General features: G+C 36.9%; 2 protein-coding genes and 2 long non-coding RNA genes across 4 annotated transcripts in view; all 4 read right to left on the bottom strand.

Annotated features, from left to right (window-relative positions):
- LOC134753987 (uncharacterized) overlaps positions 1-17429 on the bottom strand; it is a 234832-nt gene that overhangs the window by 93539 nt on the left and 123864 nt on the right. The gene's annotated exons all lie outside the window — the stretch shown is intronic.
- Positions 1-17429, bottom strand: part of LOC134753988 (uncharacterized) — a 146518-nt gene that overhangs the window by 62257 nt on the left and 66832 nt on the right. The window lies entirely within an intron of this gene.
- On the bottom strand, positions 3600-10536 carry LOC134753952 (zinc finger CCCH-type with G patch domain-containing protein). Its single transcript, XM_063689985.1, has 10 exons — positions 10266-10536; positions 9239-9442; positions 8094-8204; positions 7308-7445; positions 6906-7000; positions 6707-6824; positions 6418-6601; positions 5885-6042; positions 4453-4623; positions 3600-4156 (listed from the first exon to the last, which is right to left on the bottom strand). Exons 1-10 carry the CDS (start codon positions 10305-10307, stop codon positions 3740-3742), a joined length of 1638 nt encoding a protein of 545 aa, XP_063546055.1. The 5' UTR covers positions 10308-10536; the 3' UTR covers positions 3600-3739.
- On the bottom strand, positions 13437-16005 carry LOC134753959 (uncharacterized). The gene is made up of 3 exons (XM_063689992.1): positions 15773-16005; positions 15456-15623; positions 13437-15195 (listed from the first exon to the last, which is right to left on the bottom strand). Exons 1-3 carry the CDS (start codon positions 15829-15831, stop codon positions 13935-13937), a joined length of 1488 nt encoding a protein of 495 aa, XP_063546062.1. The 5' UTR covers positions 15832-16005; the 3' UTR covers positions 13437-13934.

Genomic DNA, 17429 nt, shown 5'->3' on the forward strand with positions numbered 1-17429 from the left:
ATGTTGTAAATTTTCAAGTGGGAAATTAAGAAATATCGATTTACTGTAATCGGTATAACACCTTATACTCATTTTTATTACACCTTAGATTATTGTATTTTTAGAATTGACTATGAATAATATTTAATACAAAATGGTTAAATTAATGCTTGTAATTTGATTATCACAACTCTGGGCTTTTAAAGCCTTGTTTCCAAGCCTAATCTAGTAAGTAGTATATATAATTATTAAGAATTTAAGTCTTAAAATTTTGACCCACTGTCACTAAAACTATTACAATTTGATATATTTCAGCAAAAAACATTTTGCTAGTCACACTACCCATAACATGTATCAGTACTTTATAACATTATCTGATAGTACAAATATCTAATTTATAGAAAATGATAAAAATTATATATTAATTGAATATAATTTTATGCCATGTACGCTTATTTTAAACTAATTATTATGTAAATAGAGGAATTTGTAATCACTGCCGTGTTTTATTGTTCACCTGTTTGCAAGAGCGATTAGACGATTAGATTACGAGACGTGCCAGCGATAAAAGGCAGTCATATTCGCGCAGCACAGTTCTAATCCGGTAAGGTCGTAGTCATACCAATGTTGACATACTTAGGTATCTATAATTGCCGCGTACACAGTGCTATAATAGCTATTTATGCAACAAGTGCGGAAAGTCTATGATTTCCGACGAGTGGAATTTTATTCACGAGCTAGCAAAGCGAGCGGCGGGTGTATAAAGGAATACGAGTCGGAAATCATCTTTACGCACGTGTATCATACAATGTTTTACTATGCATTGTGCGAGTAAATAAAAAAAAACATAATGGCAAATAAGTTTAATTATTAAAAAATTTAAAACAAAAAGCACTAGTGCGGAAAAGTGCTCTTTTCCGCACTAGTGCGAGAAAGTAGCACCATAAGTACTGTAAAAAAAAAATTGAAAACAAAAAGCACTAGTGCGGAAAAGTAGTACTTTCCGCATGATACGGCTCCGTAGGAATAGTAGATTGTACAATAAGGGCACAAAGCGATCTATCTTTATAGGAGGCAATTTATTGGTCCGAGCGGCAGCGAGGACCAATATAGCCGAGGATAAAAATAGGCGTTTGTGCCTGAGTTATACACCGCTACTGCTTTTCACTTCGATTGTGAGTAAAATAAAACAATGGCAAACAAATAAAATACATTTTGAATTTCGATAGGCAAAGTATGAGATGTTGAATAAACGGAAATTAATATTACGTACTTTTGTAGCCAAATATTGAGCATCGGGAGCGGTGTTTAAGAATGTTTCCACATGGTTTGCCGTGAGAACCTTTGATTTTTTGGTTTTGTGCCCATTAGAAAGTCTTTTCAAAAAACATGTAAGTTTCACATAGGGTTTTATATTCACGTCGTTTTTCACCTACAACGTACTCTTAAGCATAGAGTACACACTCCATAATGTAGGCGGCTTCAATTTCTTGGACAATTCGTCGAAATATGTTAAGAAAACACCTTCCGAGAAAGTATCGACTAGTTTTTCGGCTCTCCAATTATCGTATACAGTAAGATAATTTTGTTTGGATTTCTGCGGCAATAACTGCTCAATAACATTTTTCGCTTTCCTTTCCATTAAAGTATTAGGCGAGACTGTAATTTTCTCCTCACTCGACGACATTATTAAAAATAACAATCGTAAAACAGCAACAAATTGCAAAGCCGCAACAAGAGCTTCCCGCCAATATTCTTTTTTTTTAATTTTTAACACGTGATATTTACCTTAAGCCCACTGCACACTCGTGCGCGAATCGCGGCGCAAAGCCGCGAACGCGAGTGTGGTGTCGATTTCGCTGATTAGTGAACTGTCCACACTCGCGTTCGTGGCTTCGCGCCGCAATTCGTAGTCTTTATTCATACTGCCAAATTATAACTACATTTTGTAGTTTATTTCTATAATAACTATGCTGTATTGTAAGATTTTAATGATTTAGTAATATATAAAACACGGATTATTAAAAAAATGGGCCAAATTAAGTGGAATGACAATATTATCCGATTATGTTTTATTGTGTACTATGGCAGTGATTTGATTGTCTTAGTCTTTAAAAAAATATTACTTTGTGCACTAGAGCATAAAAGTAGCATTTTGTGCAGCCTACATCTAGCACAAAGGAGAACTTTACGAGCATGAGAAGTGAAAACGCTCTTTTCGAGCACATGCATTGTAAAAATAGTTATAAAAGCTTATTAAGTCATCACGATTGCTAACGTTACTACACTAAACTTCCTGTAAATAATTTAGGTTATGGCCGGAGCGTCGAACTTGTGCCTAAGCCTGCTTATTAGGGCAACCCATGGTTATTTTGGCATTCTTTAGGAAATGAAAAATTGACCGAATTCAGGGCGCGTAGCCAACGTACCAATCGTTAACATAACGCTCCGTAGCGTAGCGTAGTCATCACTCTTCCACACTAGTGCGACAGTGACAGTTTCGTGTCGTTCGCAACGGAGCGTTAACGATTGCACGATGCAAATTGGCTACGCACTGTATACAACCCTTCATGGATTATGTAAATAATGTTGTTTTAAATCTGTATGACTCGAACTAGGAGGATATAACCAAACGGAGTAGCCATTAACAGGCGTTCCCCTCTGTCGAAAATAGTCGGCCAATGGTCATACACAATGTATGGACAGACGTTTATCTGACATGGCTATTTTGACGTTACGTATACATTTGACGTTCCCCTCCCCCGCAAAAATTGGCACTTTTTTGTACAGCAAATTACAGACATGGCGTCTCCGAGGACTGAATGTACTCGGAACAGTAGGTAATGCGTCAAACTACGTAGTAACGCAATTTCTTAGAAAAGTAATAATACGTTTCTAGAATTCACTTATCTTGGAAGTTTCTTAATCTGGGACCGGGCTGATTACAGTTACGATGTACTACGGGCAATTCTTCGAAAGAGTGTGATAAAAGACGAGAATAAATGTCAAATAATTTTATTCTAGAGTACACTCAGCGTTGAATACTTTGTAGCAACCAAAGTAGTCAAATAGTTCGGTACACCATATGTTTGGTACTAGCGACCCGCCCCGGCTTCGCATAGGTGAAATGCTGATTTATTATACATATAAACCTTCCTCTTGAATCACTATCTATTTAAAAAAAACATCAAAATCCGTTGCATAGTTTTTAAGATCTAAGCATACATAGGGACAGACAGACAGACAGCAGGAAGCAAGTTATATGTAGTAAATTAAATTAAAAAAATAAAATTAATTTATTTCGAGTACCTGTGACTCATAAGTACATAATACAAACATTAAACAAAACACAAACATTAACACGATAACATTAAACAAAAATTACAAAAAATTACGTTAAGGTAGGTAACCGTGGTAAACACATTGACACCCTTCATCTATTTCTCAATGTGTTTACCACAGTGCTGCCGGGCGTATGAAGTCCGCAGCAAATTGTGATATAAGGACAAAACTTGTCCGCAATCATTTCTAGGAGGCTGTTGGAGCTGGTGCGGACGCGTCGCACCAGGGACGAGGCTCGCAGGCGCATAGTAGCTTTAAAACACGCCACATGCGCCAGTGATGGTGTACCGAACTATTTGGCCACTTTCTGCTACAGAGTATTTGACGCTGAGTGTACCAATTGTACTATTTCATAACACGATTTAAATTCCAGTGACCACATTATTCAAATCACAATATTAAAAACATTGTCACAATGTTAAAAAACTGTCATTTTCCGTTTATCTTTTCTATGGTTTTGTTCCTTAGCTATTTGTTGATCTTTTTTCTTCAAAATGTTCAGTTCTGCATTCTTTTCAATAATCTGTGAGTTAACTCGCTTGTAGCCTTCGGAGCCCGCTGAATGTCTGCACAGGAAGCTGTGTAACTTGCTTATTTCCTTTTCAATCTTCTTTGTGTCTTCAGTTATTTTAAATTGTTCTATACTCAAGTCTTTGCTCGAAGATTGCTTAATGTCGATTGCAGGCGGCGCTGTTTCGGCTTGTATAGATTGGTCACCAAGAGTTTTGTTGATGAAATTAAATACGTTTCTTCTTTCTTTATCCTGTTCTCGTTCGTAGGCTCTTTTATTGCGTTCCTCTTCTTTTTTTTGCAATTTTTTTAGTCTTTGCTCTACCTGCGGGATTAAAAATGACTATTAGTAGACAAACTAAAAGCCCTAGTTGAGTCTAGTATTATAAGGGCCGGTAGTGGTACAGAGGTTGCAAGCCCTAAGATGAATGAAAACACGTCGGTTGAAACAACAAGGGGTTCTATTCTAATACCAAAGAGTACGGAATCGGTGCTTAGACTAGAGATTGCCTAGAACATTTGATATGTCAGTGCATGTTACTGACAGTCGGTGTTTTTGTAGTGAATATTAAAAGTTTTTGATAAAAATTAAGTCTATTAAAAATGACTCGATAAGTATACCTTAAGAGGATCCTGAGTAGCGAGTTTCTCGGAGAGCGCCATGCAGTGATCGAGGCTGCGGCCGCGCGGCACGGCTCGTGCCTCCACGGGCCGCACGCGGCCCTCGCCCGCCGCGCCCAGCCCCGCGCCCGGCACGTAGCCCATCGCCAGCATCAGCTTCGACCCTATACCCTGTTAAACATCGTACCGTACAGTTGTGTGCAATACAATGTAATAGCACTCAATAACTTTAGATCAATTATGGACTAGTACATGTGCAACATGGGGCGTAAGTAAAATATTGCAAACGAGAGTAGTCAAATCGCGACGGCTTGCCGGAGCAATTTAGACTCAAGTTTGCAATATTATTACGCCCCGAGTTACACAAGATTGCTCGAAGCAGTGTTTAACACTGAGTCATCGGTCCAGTGACGCCCTCATTAGGGGAATTGTGTTTTCTTATAAACCAATAAATTTTTGTATAAATCAGTATATTAATATTGTTGTCCTACTTATTCCCCAATTTTTGATCTATGTGATGTTATACATAGTTTTATTACTTACTTTTGACTTGATCACCTAAACGGAAAAATGTGTTCACCATTTGGCATTTAGTTGATAAAGCAAAAAATAAGCAAAATAAAACTATGCGAAAGATCAAAAGTTAAGGAATCAGTAGGACTACAACATTAATATACTGCATTATACAGAAATGAATTTGTTTATTAGAAAACATATTTTCCCTAATGAGGGCGCCACTGGACAGTCGACTCAGTCTTATCAAAGATAGATATAACTCCGTAATAGATGGATACAGTCTAAGGAAAAAACGTGCCTCGAAAATCACGAAAATTTGACTCTCGATCAGATGGCGCCACTAGTTTTGGCCTACACTCGTATAGAGGGCGTTGACTGTTTCGTTTGTTATTTATAATTTTAACGCATACCAGTGAAAGAACATGGGTCAAAATCATATAAAAATAATTAATGCAAATAAAAAAATAATTTATCCATATTTAAATACATTTTAACGTATTTTTTTAAATCTTCATTTTTAGTTTTAAAGTATGTCGATAGATGGCAGTGAATTTACAGTGGTTACAAAATTTACTATGACAGTACCGCTCTATCTTATTATATCCTCATTGGTCTTATCTAGCGACCGGGAAAGATAAAGTGGCATACAGACCTTCCACTGTCAGTTTCGGGTTGCCATGTGATGTGAGCATTAATGCTGTACAAAGTACAGTCGCCATCAGATATATCGGAGCAGATAATTTGCTCAAAACTATCTGAACATGTACTTCAACGTCTTCATAATAGAGGCTGTGTTCAGATATTTGTGAATAACTTGGCCACTCCGATTTATCTGATTGTGATTGTACATGCTATTCCCAATTTATTTAAGAGTATATCTTACTTGGAAATAAGTACAAATGTCTAATATACTTACTCTAGTATGTCGCTCCCATTCGCCCATGGCAGGAGCGTTGTTTTCTAGGCTCTTTCCCACCAAGAGCGCTCTAGTGCCGTCGTCCGGCCGCGGCGCCTTGCTCTCGGGGTACTCCGTGTCGCTCAGGCTTTCGTCAGAGTCCGAGTCTGAATCATACACTGAAAATATTAAAGACTCCATGGTTAAGGGTTCACCACTCCAACATCCAGTTTTTCATATTGTCATACTGACATATGTAAATTTATAGATAGCTGGCATGTAGCACCACAGAAAATACAGTAATGATCATAGCCAGTGGCGGACCATTGGAGGCCTTATTGTAGCCTAAATTAAATTAAATGTGCGACCATTGGAGGCCTTATTGTAGCCTAAATTAAATTGAATGTGCAACCATTGGAGGCCTTATTGTAGCCTAAATTAAATCAAATGTGCTAAGTACATACCTACGTGTCCTACGTGTTAGCGCTTCCTTGTTGGAATTGGAAAGGCCGGTAAAAAGTAAACATGGATAGCGCTCTCGACTATGCTCTTACCAGTCAAAGGGAACATCTCCTCGAAATTGACCAAACACTCGTCGCCACACTTCCTCTTTTCTCCAGTTTTGACACCACTCTCGAGTTTCACCATACATGTCCTCTTTTCTTCGTCAACGCTTTTCACAACAGCTCTGTGCCATAAGTGGTATTTCTCACTTGACTTCTTTGTTAAACTCGTGTCCTGGACATGTATACACGTTATAAGTATGAAGGATTTAGGATCACGATGGTTTGACTGTTTGTTTTATCACCAAATTATATAATATGAGGATGGAAGTATACAAACCTCACCATCCGGTGGCTTTAACTTTAAAAGGACCCTGCTGCCAACTTTTATGCCATCAAAATCTGGTTCAATTGAATCTTTCAAATTGGATAAGTGTACAATGGATCCATGAGAATATCTAGAAATTGAATTATGATTAGCATTTAAGGGTATCAACTAGAAAGTAGCTATACTGGTTTTTCTTCTATCACTGACTCACCTACATTGTTCGTCATCGAATCGGCATTCGCCGTCTAGATAGAACGGGCACGGCAGCATCTCAGCGTGAGTGGGATGCGTAAACAACACGCGCACCTGGCGAATAACATAACCCCCTTATTCATAAACGTCTACTGAAGTTGACAAGCCGCTAATAATCGTTTGTCCCTTTCCATCATAACAATACGTCGGAGAGGGACATCCGATTATTAGCGGCTTGTCAACTTTAGTAGACGTTTATGAATAAGGGGGTAAGTGTTTAGGCAGTTTTATAAGGGAAGCAGTTTTTCAAGTTTTACATAACGACGATTTATTAATCAACAGCGAGCCAGCGATAAGTGCTTAGCGATTCAGTTCCCTGTTTATCTCGAAGAAAGCATTATACTAGTGCGAAAAAACAAACCTGAAGATCATTGAAGCGGTCCTCGTCTTGCCTTGGCACCACTGAGCTGACCATTGCATTGTGAAGGGTGGGTTGTCCGCCCCATTTGTGTGTATGGTACACTGCACACTTCATCCCAAGTAAAGTTGCTAATTCATCCTGTATACAATTGGGAAATGGGCTAATTGCAGCATGTTGTAATTTGATAACTGTAGTTATATTTTTCTTCAATTGCATGCAAGGCAATGCAATGCAAAGTGAGAAGAGTATACTGTCTGTCGTGCTTTCAGTTTCAGTGAGCAGTGAGCGATAGTGGCATGTAGCCTAGCCTAGGGTGTGTCAGAAAGTGCACTAGGCATAATCAAAGGTGCTCTGTTTCTATGTTTTGTTAATGTACACACAAAAACGGACTAATAGAATTATAGCATGTATCTTATAAACTTAAAGCAACATGTATTGCAATATGACACAACACAAGACACAGTCAAGCAATCTGTATTCTGTGCCATTTTGTACCATATCATAGTGAAAATTACTATATATTCCTCACCACTTTATTATTATTTGAAGAGCGTCTTTGCCAAAGGGCTTTTTTCCGCAATTATCATTGCAATTTAATAAAAAGTGGCCCAGAAACTAAATTGGTTTGCTATATGTTGGTACATAAAATAAATACAAAAAAATACCTTCTAAGTACTATAAGAATATCCTGCAGTCTTGCATTTTTAAATTGACTGACAACAATAATAAATAATACTAATTTATCAAGGTAATGTCATAAGCCCTTGCATACTGAAGCTTACTTACCTCAATATCACTTTCATCATCATTGTCTTTTGATGTCACAGCATCCTTAGAGCTCCCAGGTTTTCCTTGTGAAGTATCTTCTTCATAAGCACCACTGGCTGCCATTTCTTTCTGTAAACAATTTTAAAACACATAAGCACCTAAATCCTAATGCCATTGTTGGTTTATATTATAAGCAAGCAGCAGGAACGTCTAAGAAGGACTAATATTTCTAACAGCCTAGGGCGCCTAAAAAGTACTTGAAATAACTTGAGTTTCGACTTAATTATGAGTCTGAAAAACACAGTTGAGTGTGGTTGAGTCTTAAAGCAGAGGAGTCAAAGGACTTGAGTCGTAACCAACACTAATTGTGTGTTGATGAATATAAAATTATGATCACCAATTTGGGCCAGAAAGACTCAACTTGTTTGGTAAAGTAAATTTGCAAGTGCATAAATATGTCAGCCACAAAAAATGGTATAATGCACCGTATTGTAGGCTTACCCACCATACAAATTTTTTGCTAAGGAAGTTTAAATTGTTATATTATATATTGCGTTGAATTTCATTTGTACGAAAATTTAATCATAATCATAAATCTTTCTATGCAATAGATATGACGTCGAGTTGCGGAAACCAAGCTCGCGAAAACCTATAACCTATATATATAGTACTTACAGATCTAAGGCTAATATATACAGGTCCATATATCTAGACTTAAATAAGTCATGCCAATTTTTCATTTTTAGCTTACTCGCTAAAATAACCTATGTTACATGCTCACATTATTAAAATATTCAGTGATAATGAGTGAGTGAGTGGTAATGAGATAAAAGAAATGGTACTTTGTATGTTTTAACTAGCGACCCGCCCCAGCTTCGCACGGGTGCAATGCTGATGTATAATACATATAAACCTTCCTATTGAATCACTCTACCTATTTAATAAATCCGCATCAAAATCCGTTGCATAGTTTTAAAGATCTAAGTATACATAGGGACAGACAGCAGGAAGCGACTTTGTTTTATACTATGTAGAGTATGTGATGATCAAGGATAAAAAATCCAGTGAAACAGAGTGTACATTGTAGTGCACATTGGGCGGCACAAGGCTAAGTGACATCCTCATGCCACATTTCTACCTTTTCTTCCTAGAGGTAATCTTACCATGAATAGGGAATATTCATCATCCAGATCACCTATTTCATTCTGCTGTTGAGGCTGTGTTGAGATGCTTGTTTCCTTGGCAATGATGGCATCTATGCTTTCCTGGGTGAGCTGTATTAATTGATGCAAGTCAGACTGCAGAGCCAGAAGTGATTCTTTCTTACTATCTGTTGCTTCTAATAAAGCTGTATTGACCATACTTAACTGCAACAAACATTACATTTTCATTGTATTTAAAATAAGATTAAATATTAAGAAATAAGCCACAGCAAATGCAGTGAGCATTTGCTTAAACTACAATTAGGAACTACAAACTGGAACACATTCTTCAGTTTACCAAAGGCAGCCCAGCTCATCTGTATCCTCCAGCGAATCTCTGCCCATAATCGAGTCCGCCCCCAGCCTTATTTGCTTGTTCTAAAGGCTGGATATCCAATGATATGGGGCTTTGGGATAAGTCTCCTGTTGCCATAATCTTTGTTTTATCCATATTCAGTTTCAACCCAACACTTAGCGATGCAGCATACAGTTCCTCCAGCTTATGTTGTAGGTCGTGTGCATTTTCGGACATGATGACGATGTCATCTGCATAGCGGAGATAATTGGGGCTTACACCATCGACATTTATACCTCTATACTCTTTTCATTTTAAAAATGTCTTCCGAGGCATTTGTAAACAGCTTTGGCGAGATTATGTCTCCTTGACGCACTCCTCTCCTAATTGGGATAGGATCTGTTTTCCTCTTGAGCTGAACTGTCATAGTACATGGCTGTTTTGTAGAGGTTTCTCAGGATCGCTATTAATCTCATCAATGTGGCCTGGGGGATTGTGTGATAGCCCAATGTCTACTGAGTCAAACGCTTTTTCATAATCTACGTAAGCCAGGGACAGGGGTCTATTATATTTTATTGTTTTTTGTATGACTTGACATAATGTAAATATATTGTCAGTCGTCCCGACAGCAGATATATTTAGGAATAAGTAAAGGATTTCTGAAACATTTAATAAGAGTTTTATAATACTTACTTGCTCATTGTATTGAGTAAGAGAACTTTTTAATTCCTCCATAGTTTTATGTGGAATGTTCAGTTTCCAACAATATTTTAATTATTCAAATTGTTTTACGACACAAACCACATAGTTAGTGTCTAAAATATGAAAATCAGGAGAAAGAAAATAGAGGAAACAAAAGTAAAAGAAGTAATAGTAGGATAATTTAAGTTGTGAACTTTCTTTGATCTGGCGGCTAGGGCCTGTACCACCAATGACGTCTAAATGGCAACAAAACACTCCTGATTTTTGAGACTCGTACTCGTACTATTTGCAATATAATAAGATAACACTACAAAATAATATCAACTTATATTTGTACTCAATGTATGCAATGGTCGGTAATAATATATCATTGTCAAATTTGGCAGTTGGCACTTTGACATGTCCACACAATAGTTAAAACCATACCTCCTATTAAGGGTCCTCCACACTCATGCGCGAATCGCGATCGCGGCATCGCGCCATGATTCGCGCATGAGTGTGGAGGGCTTTAAAGGTGCGTTCAAGTAAGAACCAGGGACCGGCCCGCTATCCCTTATCCGGGTTTTATAAGGGTATAGCATAAGGCTTAACTCACCATATCCTTTGCCAGACGAAACCCTTCATTTTGCTTTTAAAAACCCTTATATTTGTGTACACACATTTGTGTAATCGGTAGCCCAAATACCCTTACAAAACCCTTATCATCCGCTCACCAACACCTTGCATATTGCTTATAAGGGTTAGCCTTATAAAGGGCTTCCCTTTTAGCATATAAGCGTGCTAATTTAAGTCGTCTACCTCGTTCATAAAGCACACATTACTTCGAATCCGAGCGATCGTCGGCGGCGACGGCGGCGTTCTTTGACTAGGCACGTATTTTCTTTCCTTTTCATACACTAGCGTAGATATATACTAATCCTGTCTCTTTCACGCAAAGGGAAACCTTATTAAGGGCTAGCCTTATTTTTGGTTAGCTTTTCGATAAGGGTTAGTCAAAGGTAGGGGTATGAATGGGCTTGCAGATCAAAAGGGAAAGTCTTTCAATGTGTTAGCCGTGTTTAAGGGACGCCCATTGAAAGGGTTGTCCGGTCGCGTATTTACAAAGGCTATACTGATATGGTTCAGATGTTAGATTAGCTTTTGTTTGGACAAAACTTAACAAAACCCTAATCTATTATAGTATAGAAATTTACTGAAATCGTATAGACTTTATTAACTAAATTCATACGGATATTGTTACTACAAATGCTAGTCTGTTGCGATCTAAAATTTGAATCATATTTTAGTAACGACTCCGATTGTATTAAATAAATTACCGTTCATGCAAATTACTTAACAATGCCTAAGATTTTTTTTTGTTTTAGAATTATTTCAGTTCATAGGTACGAGTACTCCCTTTATTTAGTACCGTTTGGTAACCAAAATTTCGTAACCAGCTACAGAATGGGAATCAAGATTCCCAGTTAATTTGAAGCCGGTTACGTATTGGGCCAGCGTGTTACCGCTTGGTAACTAAATTTGGTAACTAGCTACAAAACAGGAATTTAAAATTCCTTGTATGTAGCCAGTTACGAATTGGGCCAGAGTGGAATTGTTTGGTAAATAAGTTTTGTAACTGGCTACAAAATGGGAATCCAAAATTACATTAAATCAATAGGTAGGTAGGTTAGGTTCGTTAGGTAGCTTCAAATGCCCGTCTAGTGTGTGAGCTATATCCTGCTCCGCAGTCCTGCGAGGCGGACTGCAAGGTAGGAGTGTAATTTATACTACGACAATCAATAATATCAAGGACCATGATATCGCGCATGTCACCCCACATCTCAACATGCGCAAGCTACATGCAGTCATGCACCAGTTCAACCAGTTGCTCATTTAAGTGGAGTCCAGGCGGGATGATCAAATCGACCGATTTGGTCAGAAATGATTATGGCGTTAATCTCTAATTTTATATTTATGGTGATATTTGAGCCCTCAAAGTAAAAAAAATGCCTCCAAACGAAAAAAAGTAGCGTCACAAATTGGTATTCTTGCGTCGGCACCTCCAATTTATCGGTAATAACGGTCATAATCGGAGGTCGAAACCGGCGAGCCAAATTAGCGTTTGCGTCAGAACGGCCTGATTTGATCGGACCATTTAATCAGATTATCCTTTCGCCAGACACACTGTCCTATATTGCTGCCAAAAGGGACGGGGAAATACATTATATCTTTCTCTGTTCCTCTTAGCAGAAATTATCCTGAAAAAGACTACCGTAAAATGTACCTATAGCTGGTCAAACCAAATTGTCAGAAAATAAAAACCAAAAAAAGACATCTGTATTCAACCCAATATTTATGTCTTGGATTTGTACGATTTTAATGTGCAGTATCTTTTATTTATATAATAACAATAAATCTTATTATAAGTATTATAACAAATTAAATTATTTTCAGAAAATATTTTAATTTGTTTTTATTTCAAGCAGAAACACTACTATATAATTATAAACTGAAATAAATGTCATATACTAAGAAAAACCGGCCAAGTGCGAGTCGGCCTCGCGCACCGAGGGTTCCGTACTTTTTAGTATTTGTTGTTATGGTGGCAACAGAAATACATCATCTGTGAAAATTTCAACTGTCTAGCTATCACGCTTCGTGAGATACAGCCTGGTGACAGACAGACGGACAGAGCAGTCTTAGTAATAGGGCCCCGTTTTTACCCTTTGGGTACGGAACCCTAGAAAGTGAACAAGGCCTCCAGTCCACGTCCAGTCCAGGCACCTGCCGCGATAGCGATAGCAGAGGACGCTGGTTCGTTTCCAGCCTGGGGCACTGGAGGCCTTGGTCACTTTTTCTTAGTATATGGCATTTATTTCAGTTAACAATAAATCTGTATAAATTTTATTGGTAGGTTCATATCTAAACACAAAACAAATAAGATTTCCAGTTTATTATCTTAAATAGTTAAATAGGGTACATAATTACGAAAAAATCTTGAATAGGTAATTAGGTACATGTTATTTCTTAGCCTAGAGTAAACTTAGAATACTTATTGCTTATAGTTTCAGTGTTGCACTTCCCTATCTTTGAATTATTTTGAACTGCATAGGGCCCTCCACACTCATGCGCGAATCACGGCGCGAAGCCGCGAACGTGAGTGTGGAGTCTAGTTCGCTATTCAGCGAAACCGACTCCACACTCGCGTTCGCGGCTTCTCGCCGCGAATCGCGCACGAGTGTGGAGGGCCCTTATTATTTATTATCTCATTAGGTCACGTTATTGCAAGTCATGTGTCATGTGGCACACCATGACCATGAGTGTTTCTATGTGTGAATATTTCTCCCAAAAGAACCCTACCCTAATGACGCGTAAGACAACTAATTTTAAATATTATTGTAAATTTTAAGATTGACCAAAAACAAAATTTTGGGAAAATATATAATTTTATATTTCAAATGTTTCTATCAAATCTATTGCATTGCTTCAATTTCAAATCAAGCTAAATTCTTCGATAACTCATTCCATTTGCCCGTTTATCCTTTCAATATGCCAGAGTGATAGAGATAAATAGATGAATGGATGAAAGATGTTCATGTTGTGGTAAAGGTAGTTCAGACTTAATTCTCAGTAAGTAATGTAAGTATACACCTACATATAAAGCCAAATGTCTAAATTAGCTTAATCAACTCCTTTGTTGGAATTACTTGCATCATTGGGAAACAAATTTACTAATGAGTCAATTGTATTTTTTTTTATATCAGCTGCTAATATTCCTTTTACATAGTTCCCAGTATAATTAACTTCATTGTCAAAATTGCTGGCAAGTGAATGGAATGTATTGTTCATAAGAGTTTTAATCTTTCTGTTTATGAGCATATGCTCCTCATTGTCAAGAATCTTTGTATTCCTTTCTAAATCCTGGTTTGTTTTTTGTACTTGTTCTTTCAAGCTATTTACACGGTCAGTTAGTTCCTGTTTCACATTTTCAAGGTGCTTAATGGTTTCATCCTTTTCTCTGATCAACTGTTCCAAATCAGATATCTTCTTAAAAACTTGGTCACTTTGAGAATTTCCCATGTTTTGTGATTGTTTTGTTTCCATTGTCCTTACAACACTCTTTAGATGAGTAAGCTTGTGTACGATGAGTTCTATTTCTGCACAAGTGTCAGCACCATTAATATTATCTATGACAGGCACCTGCATATGCAATGGTACCATATATCCATTTACATAAGTAAATATTTGATTATTGACTAAAGGTAGAGAGGTTGTTACTGTTGTTTGAACACATTCATTCCTGTTGTTTGCTTCACCATTATTTTGACCTGCCTGTACTGCAATACTTTTATTGATGTCTGGCATTGATATATTATCATGTTCTTTTCTAATGCTGACATCTGGTAAAACTTTCGATTGATCTGCTGAACCATGCCGGTTGGGAGTGTTTGTTACTTCTATTGAAGTTGGTTTTTTTACAGGACTTCCTGGTAATGATGGTAATATTGCATGGCCTACATTAGCAATCCTGTTCAGAATGGAGGCTTTATCAATCTGTAATGTGGCAGACATGGCAGTGCTATCCTCTGTTGTACTACTATTTCCAGTTTCCTTAGTGGCTTCACCACTCTCAAGTATTTCTACATCAGGTTTAAATTCAGGACTTACATAAGGCTTTATAGCAACATTTTCTTTTTTTAATAGTTCTTTGACTTTTTCAATATTTTTGTCATTAAAACACAACCCCCAATATTTATTATGATCATCATAGTATGATATCATGGCTCCTGATGATATAGTTACTTCTAGCTGTGGTGTGATTGTAGTGCAGGATAGTGTAGATTTATCTGGGCTGTAAAGTATCATTTTAGACAAACCACTTTTTACTATTTTCATAATAGCAAAACCAACCTTCCCTTTACATTTGTGGGTTTCTTGTACCCTGAAATAAACCATTTAAAAGATTGAAATGCTTTTTGGGTAATAGAGAATGTAAAACACATATGCCTGCTAATTTATTAATTACAAGTCCTACATACCAATCAATCAATCAATGTGTAACTAAAATCAATGAGTTGCTAATGCTAATTAATCATTAGGCGGGCCATCTCACTCACACTTGCTGTCTTAAGTCATACCTACGCGTGGCAGCCATCTTCAACTGTTCATTATGTTGTAATAAAACCCAAAAATTCAACTCACCATTCATAAGCAATGATGGAGCATGAAACTACACATCGTGAAGTACTAGCATCATCAGGCTTACTACTCTCTTCAGTCTTCTTTAGTTGAGGAGGTTTGTATTTGAGGGAAGGATTAACTGCTGCCTCATTACTGGAATCTTCTTTAAAAATGCTTGCCAAGGTAGTACTGAAACAGGCATTTAAAATATTTAAATTAAGGCTTGAGACACACAAACTAAAAGCATTCGACATTATAATATCAATAGTTATTAATACACTCGGGGAGTGGATAGTGTTGATTAAAAACGATTTATTATAATTTATAGTTGTGTTTACCTTGCGACAGGGGTAAAGTATCCATCGTCTACCTTTTCAGGTTCCAACATAATAGACATTTTCCTTTACGCTTGTAAAGTACCAAAAAGAAAACAAATAATCTACGTTATTTTACAGTATTTATCAACTCCACGGTATAATCATCAACAGGATACTTAATTCAGGATATTGTTCATGCATCAAACAAAATGTAATCAATTAAATGTCATTTTGATCAAAGGATTTTGACCATATTTTGACGTTTCTGACTTCTGACTGACTTAACTGAGAGTTGCTGAGAGCAATAAAATTCGGAACTTGTAATGTCAGCCATCTGTATCTGTTGGTGACAGTTGGTGAGTAGCTGTCAAGTATAGTTGGTCAAGCAAATCTTGTCAGTAAATAGGAACAAAGAAAACTATACTCATCCTTTTCTTTTAGGTGCTAGTACTAGTGTAAGACAAAGATAGTATGATTCTCTCTGTCTATGATTGAAATGAGACAGTCCCTTGACAATCTATAGCTAACAAACTTGCGCACTATGGTGCCATCTATAGTTTGGCAAGAGCACAGATTACATAATAGGGTATTTGACAACATTTAAAATATATAACGAATTGCTGTCATCCTGAAAGATAATAAACTATTAAAGTATATTTCACTGTACTAGAATGTAAATTATGTTTAGTTTTTGGAATATAAACGAAAGAAAATTTAATATTTTTTGAAATTTCATCAGGGACGTGAACGCTCTGTGATTGGTCAACGCTCGGATGACGTCACACGCGGGTAAACATTCTTGATTGCCTTGAGTGTTTTAACTGTTTTATTTGTATTTAGTTAATTTTAGTTATTGTTCCACAGTTTTCTGATATATTCCGATTTATCCGTATATCTGGTAGCACAATATTCATAAGAATCTCAAAATGGAGCCGAAATATGTGAAAGCTGATAGCGGCAATCTATCAGACATAGACGCATTAATGGTTGCACTTTTCTTTAAAGCTAATCCGGATTACTATGCTGCGGAACTTAGAAATGTAAAAACAGCTGTGTGAGTAAACGTAGAAATTGTTTATTTACGAACATTTCGATTTCGATGATACGAATACGACGACGATATATATATATATATATATATATCGAATACGATGACGAGAATAGTATCTCCATACTGCACTTTAGTTTGAAAGAAAAAGTATGCTACTAACTACCTACTAATGCTGAAAGAGCTATGTTATGAGCTTATGTAACATTAAATACCTAGATCTTGTTTCGTTAAATACAACAAAATGCGCTGCTTTAACTACCATATTTATTTACAGTTAAATATTACTTACATCAAAGTGGTCTTCACACATAAAAACATTTGTATGCGCTAAAATGCTCTTTAGGTCTCTTCCCCGCTAGTTTTAACCACATTTTTCTTTTTTTGGGATTCGTTGGAACGGAAATAAACAATTTATCTGGATTTTTTATAGTCGTACTTGAACATTGCGGCACTATACACCATTTATATACCATTTTACAGTGAAATAATCAATTCAATGCACATAGACCATAAGATTTACTAAGGTCATTGACTGAGTTTACTCGCGTGTGACGTCACACGTGTCACGTGATTAGCCCCTTTGCAAAAACAGCGTTTAAGGCGCGTTCAAAATAAATAAACTTTAAC

The sequence above is a fragment of the Cydia strobilella genome, chromosome Z, assembly GCF_947568885.1.
Source record: "Cydia strobilella chromosome Z, ilCydStro3.1, whole genome shotgun sequence".
NCBI lineage: Eukaryota > Metazoa > Arthropoda > Insecta > Lepidoptera > Tortricidae > Cydia > Cydia strobilella.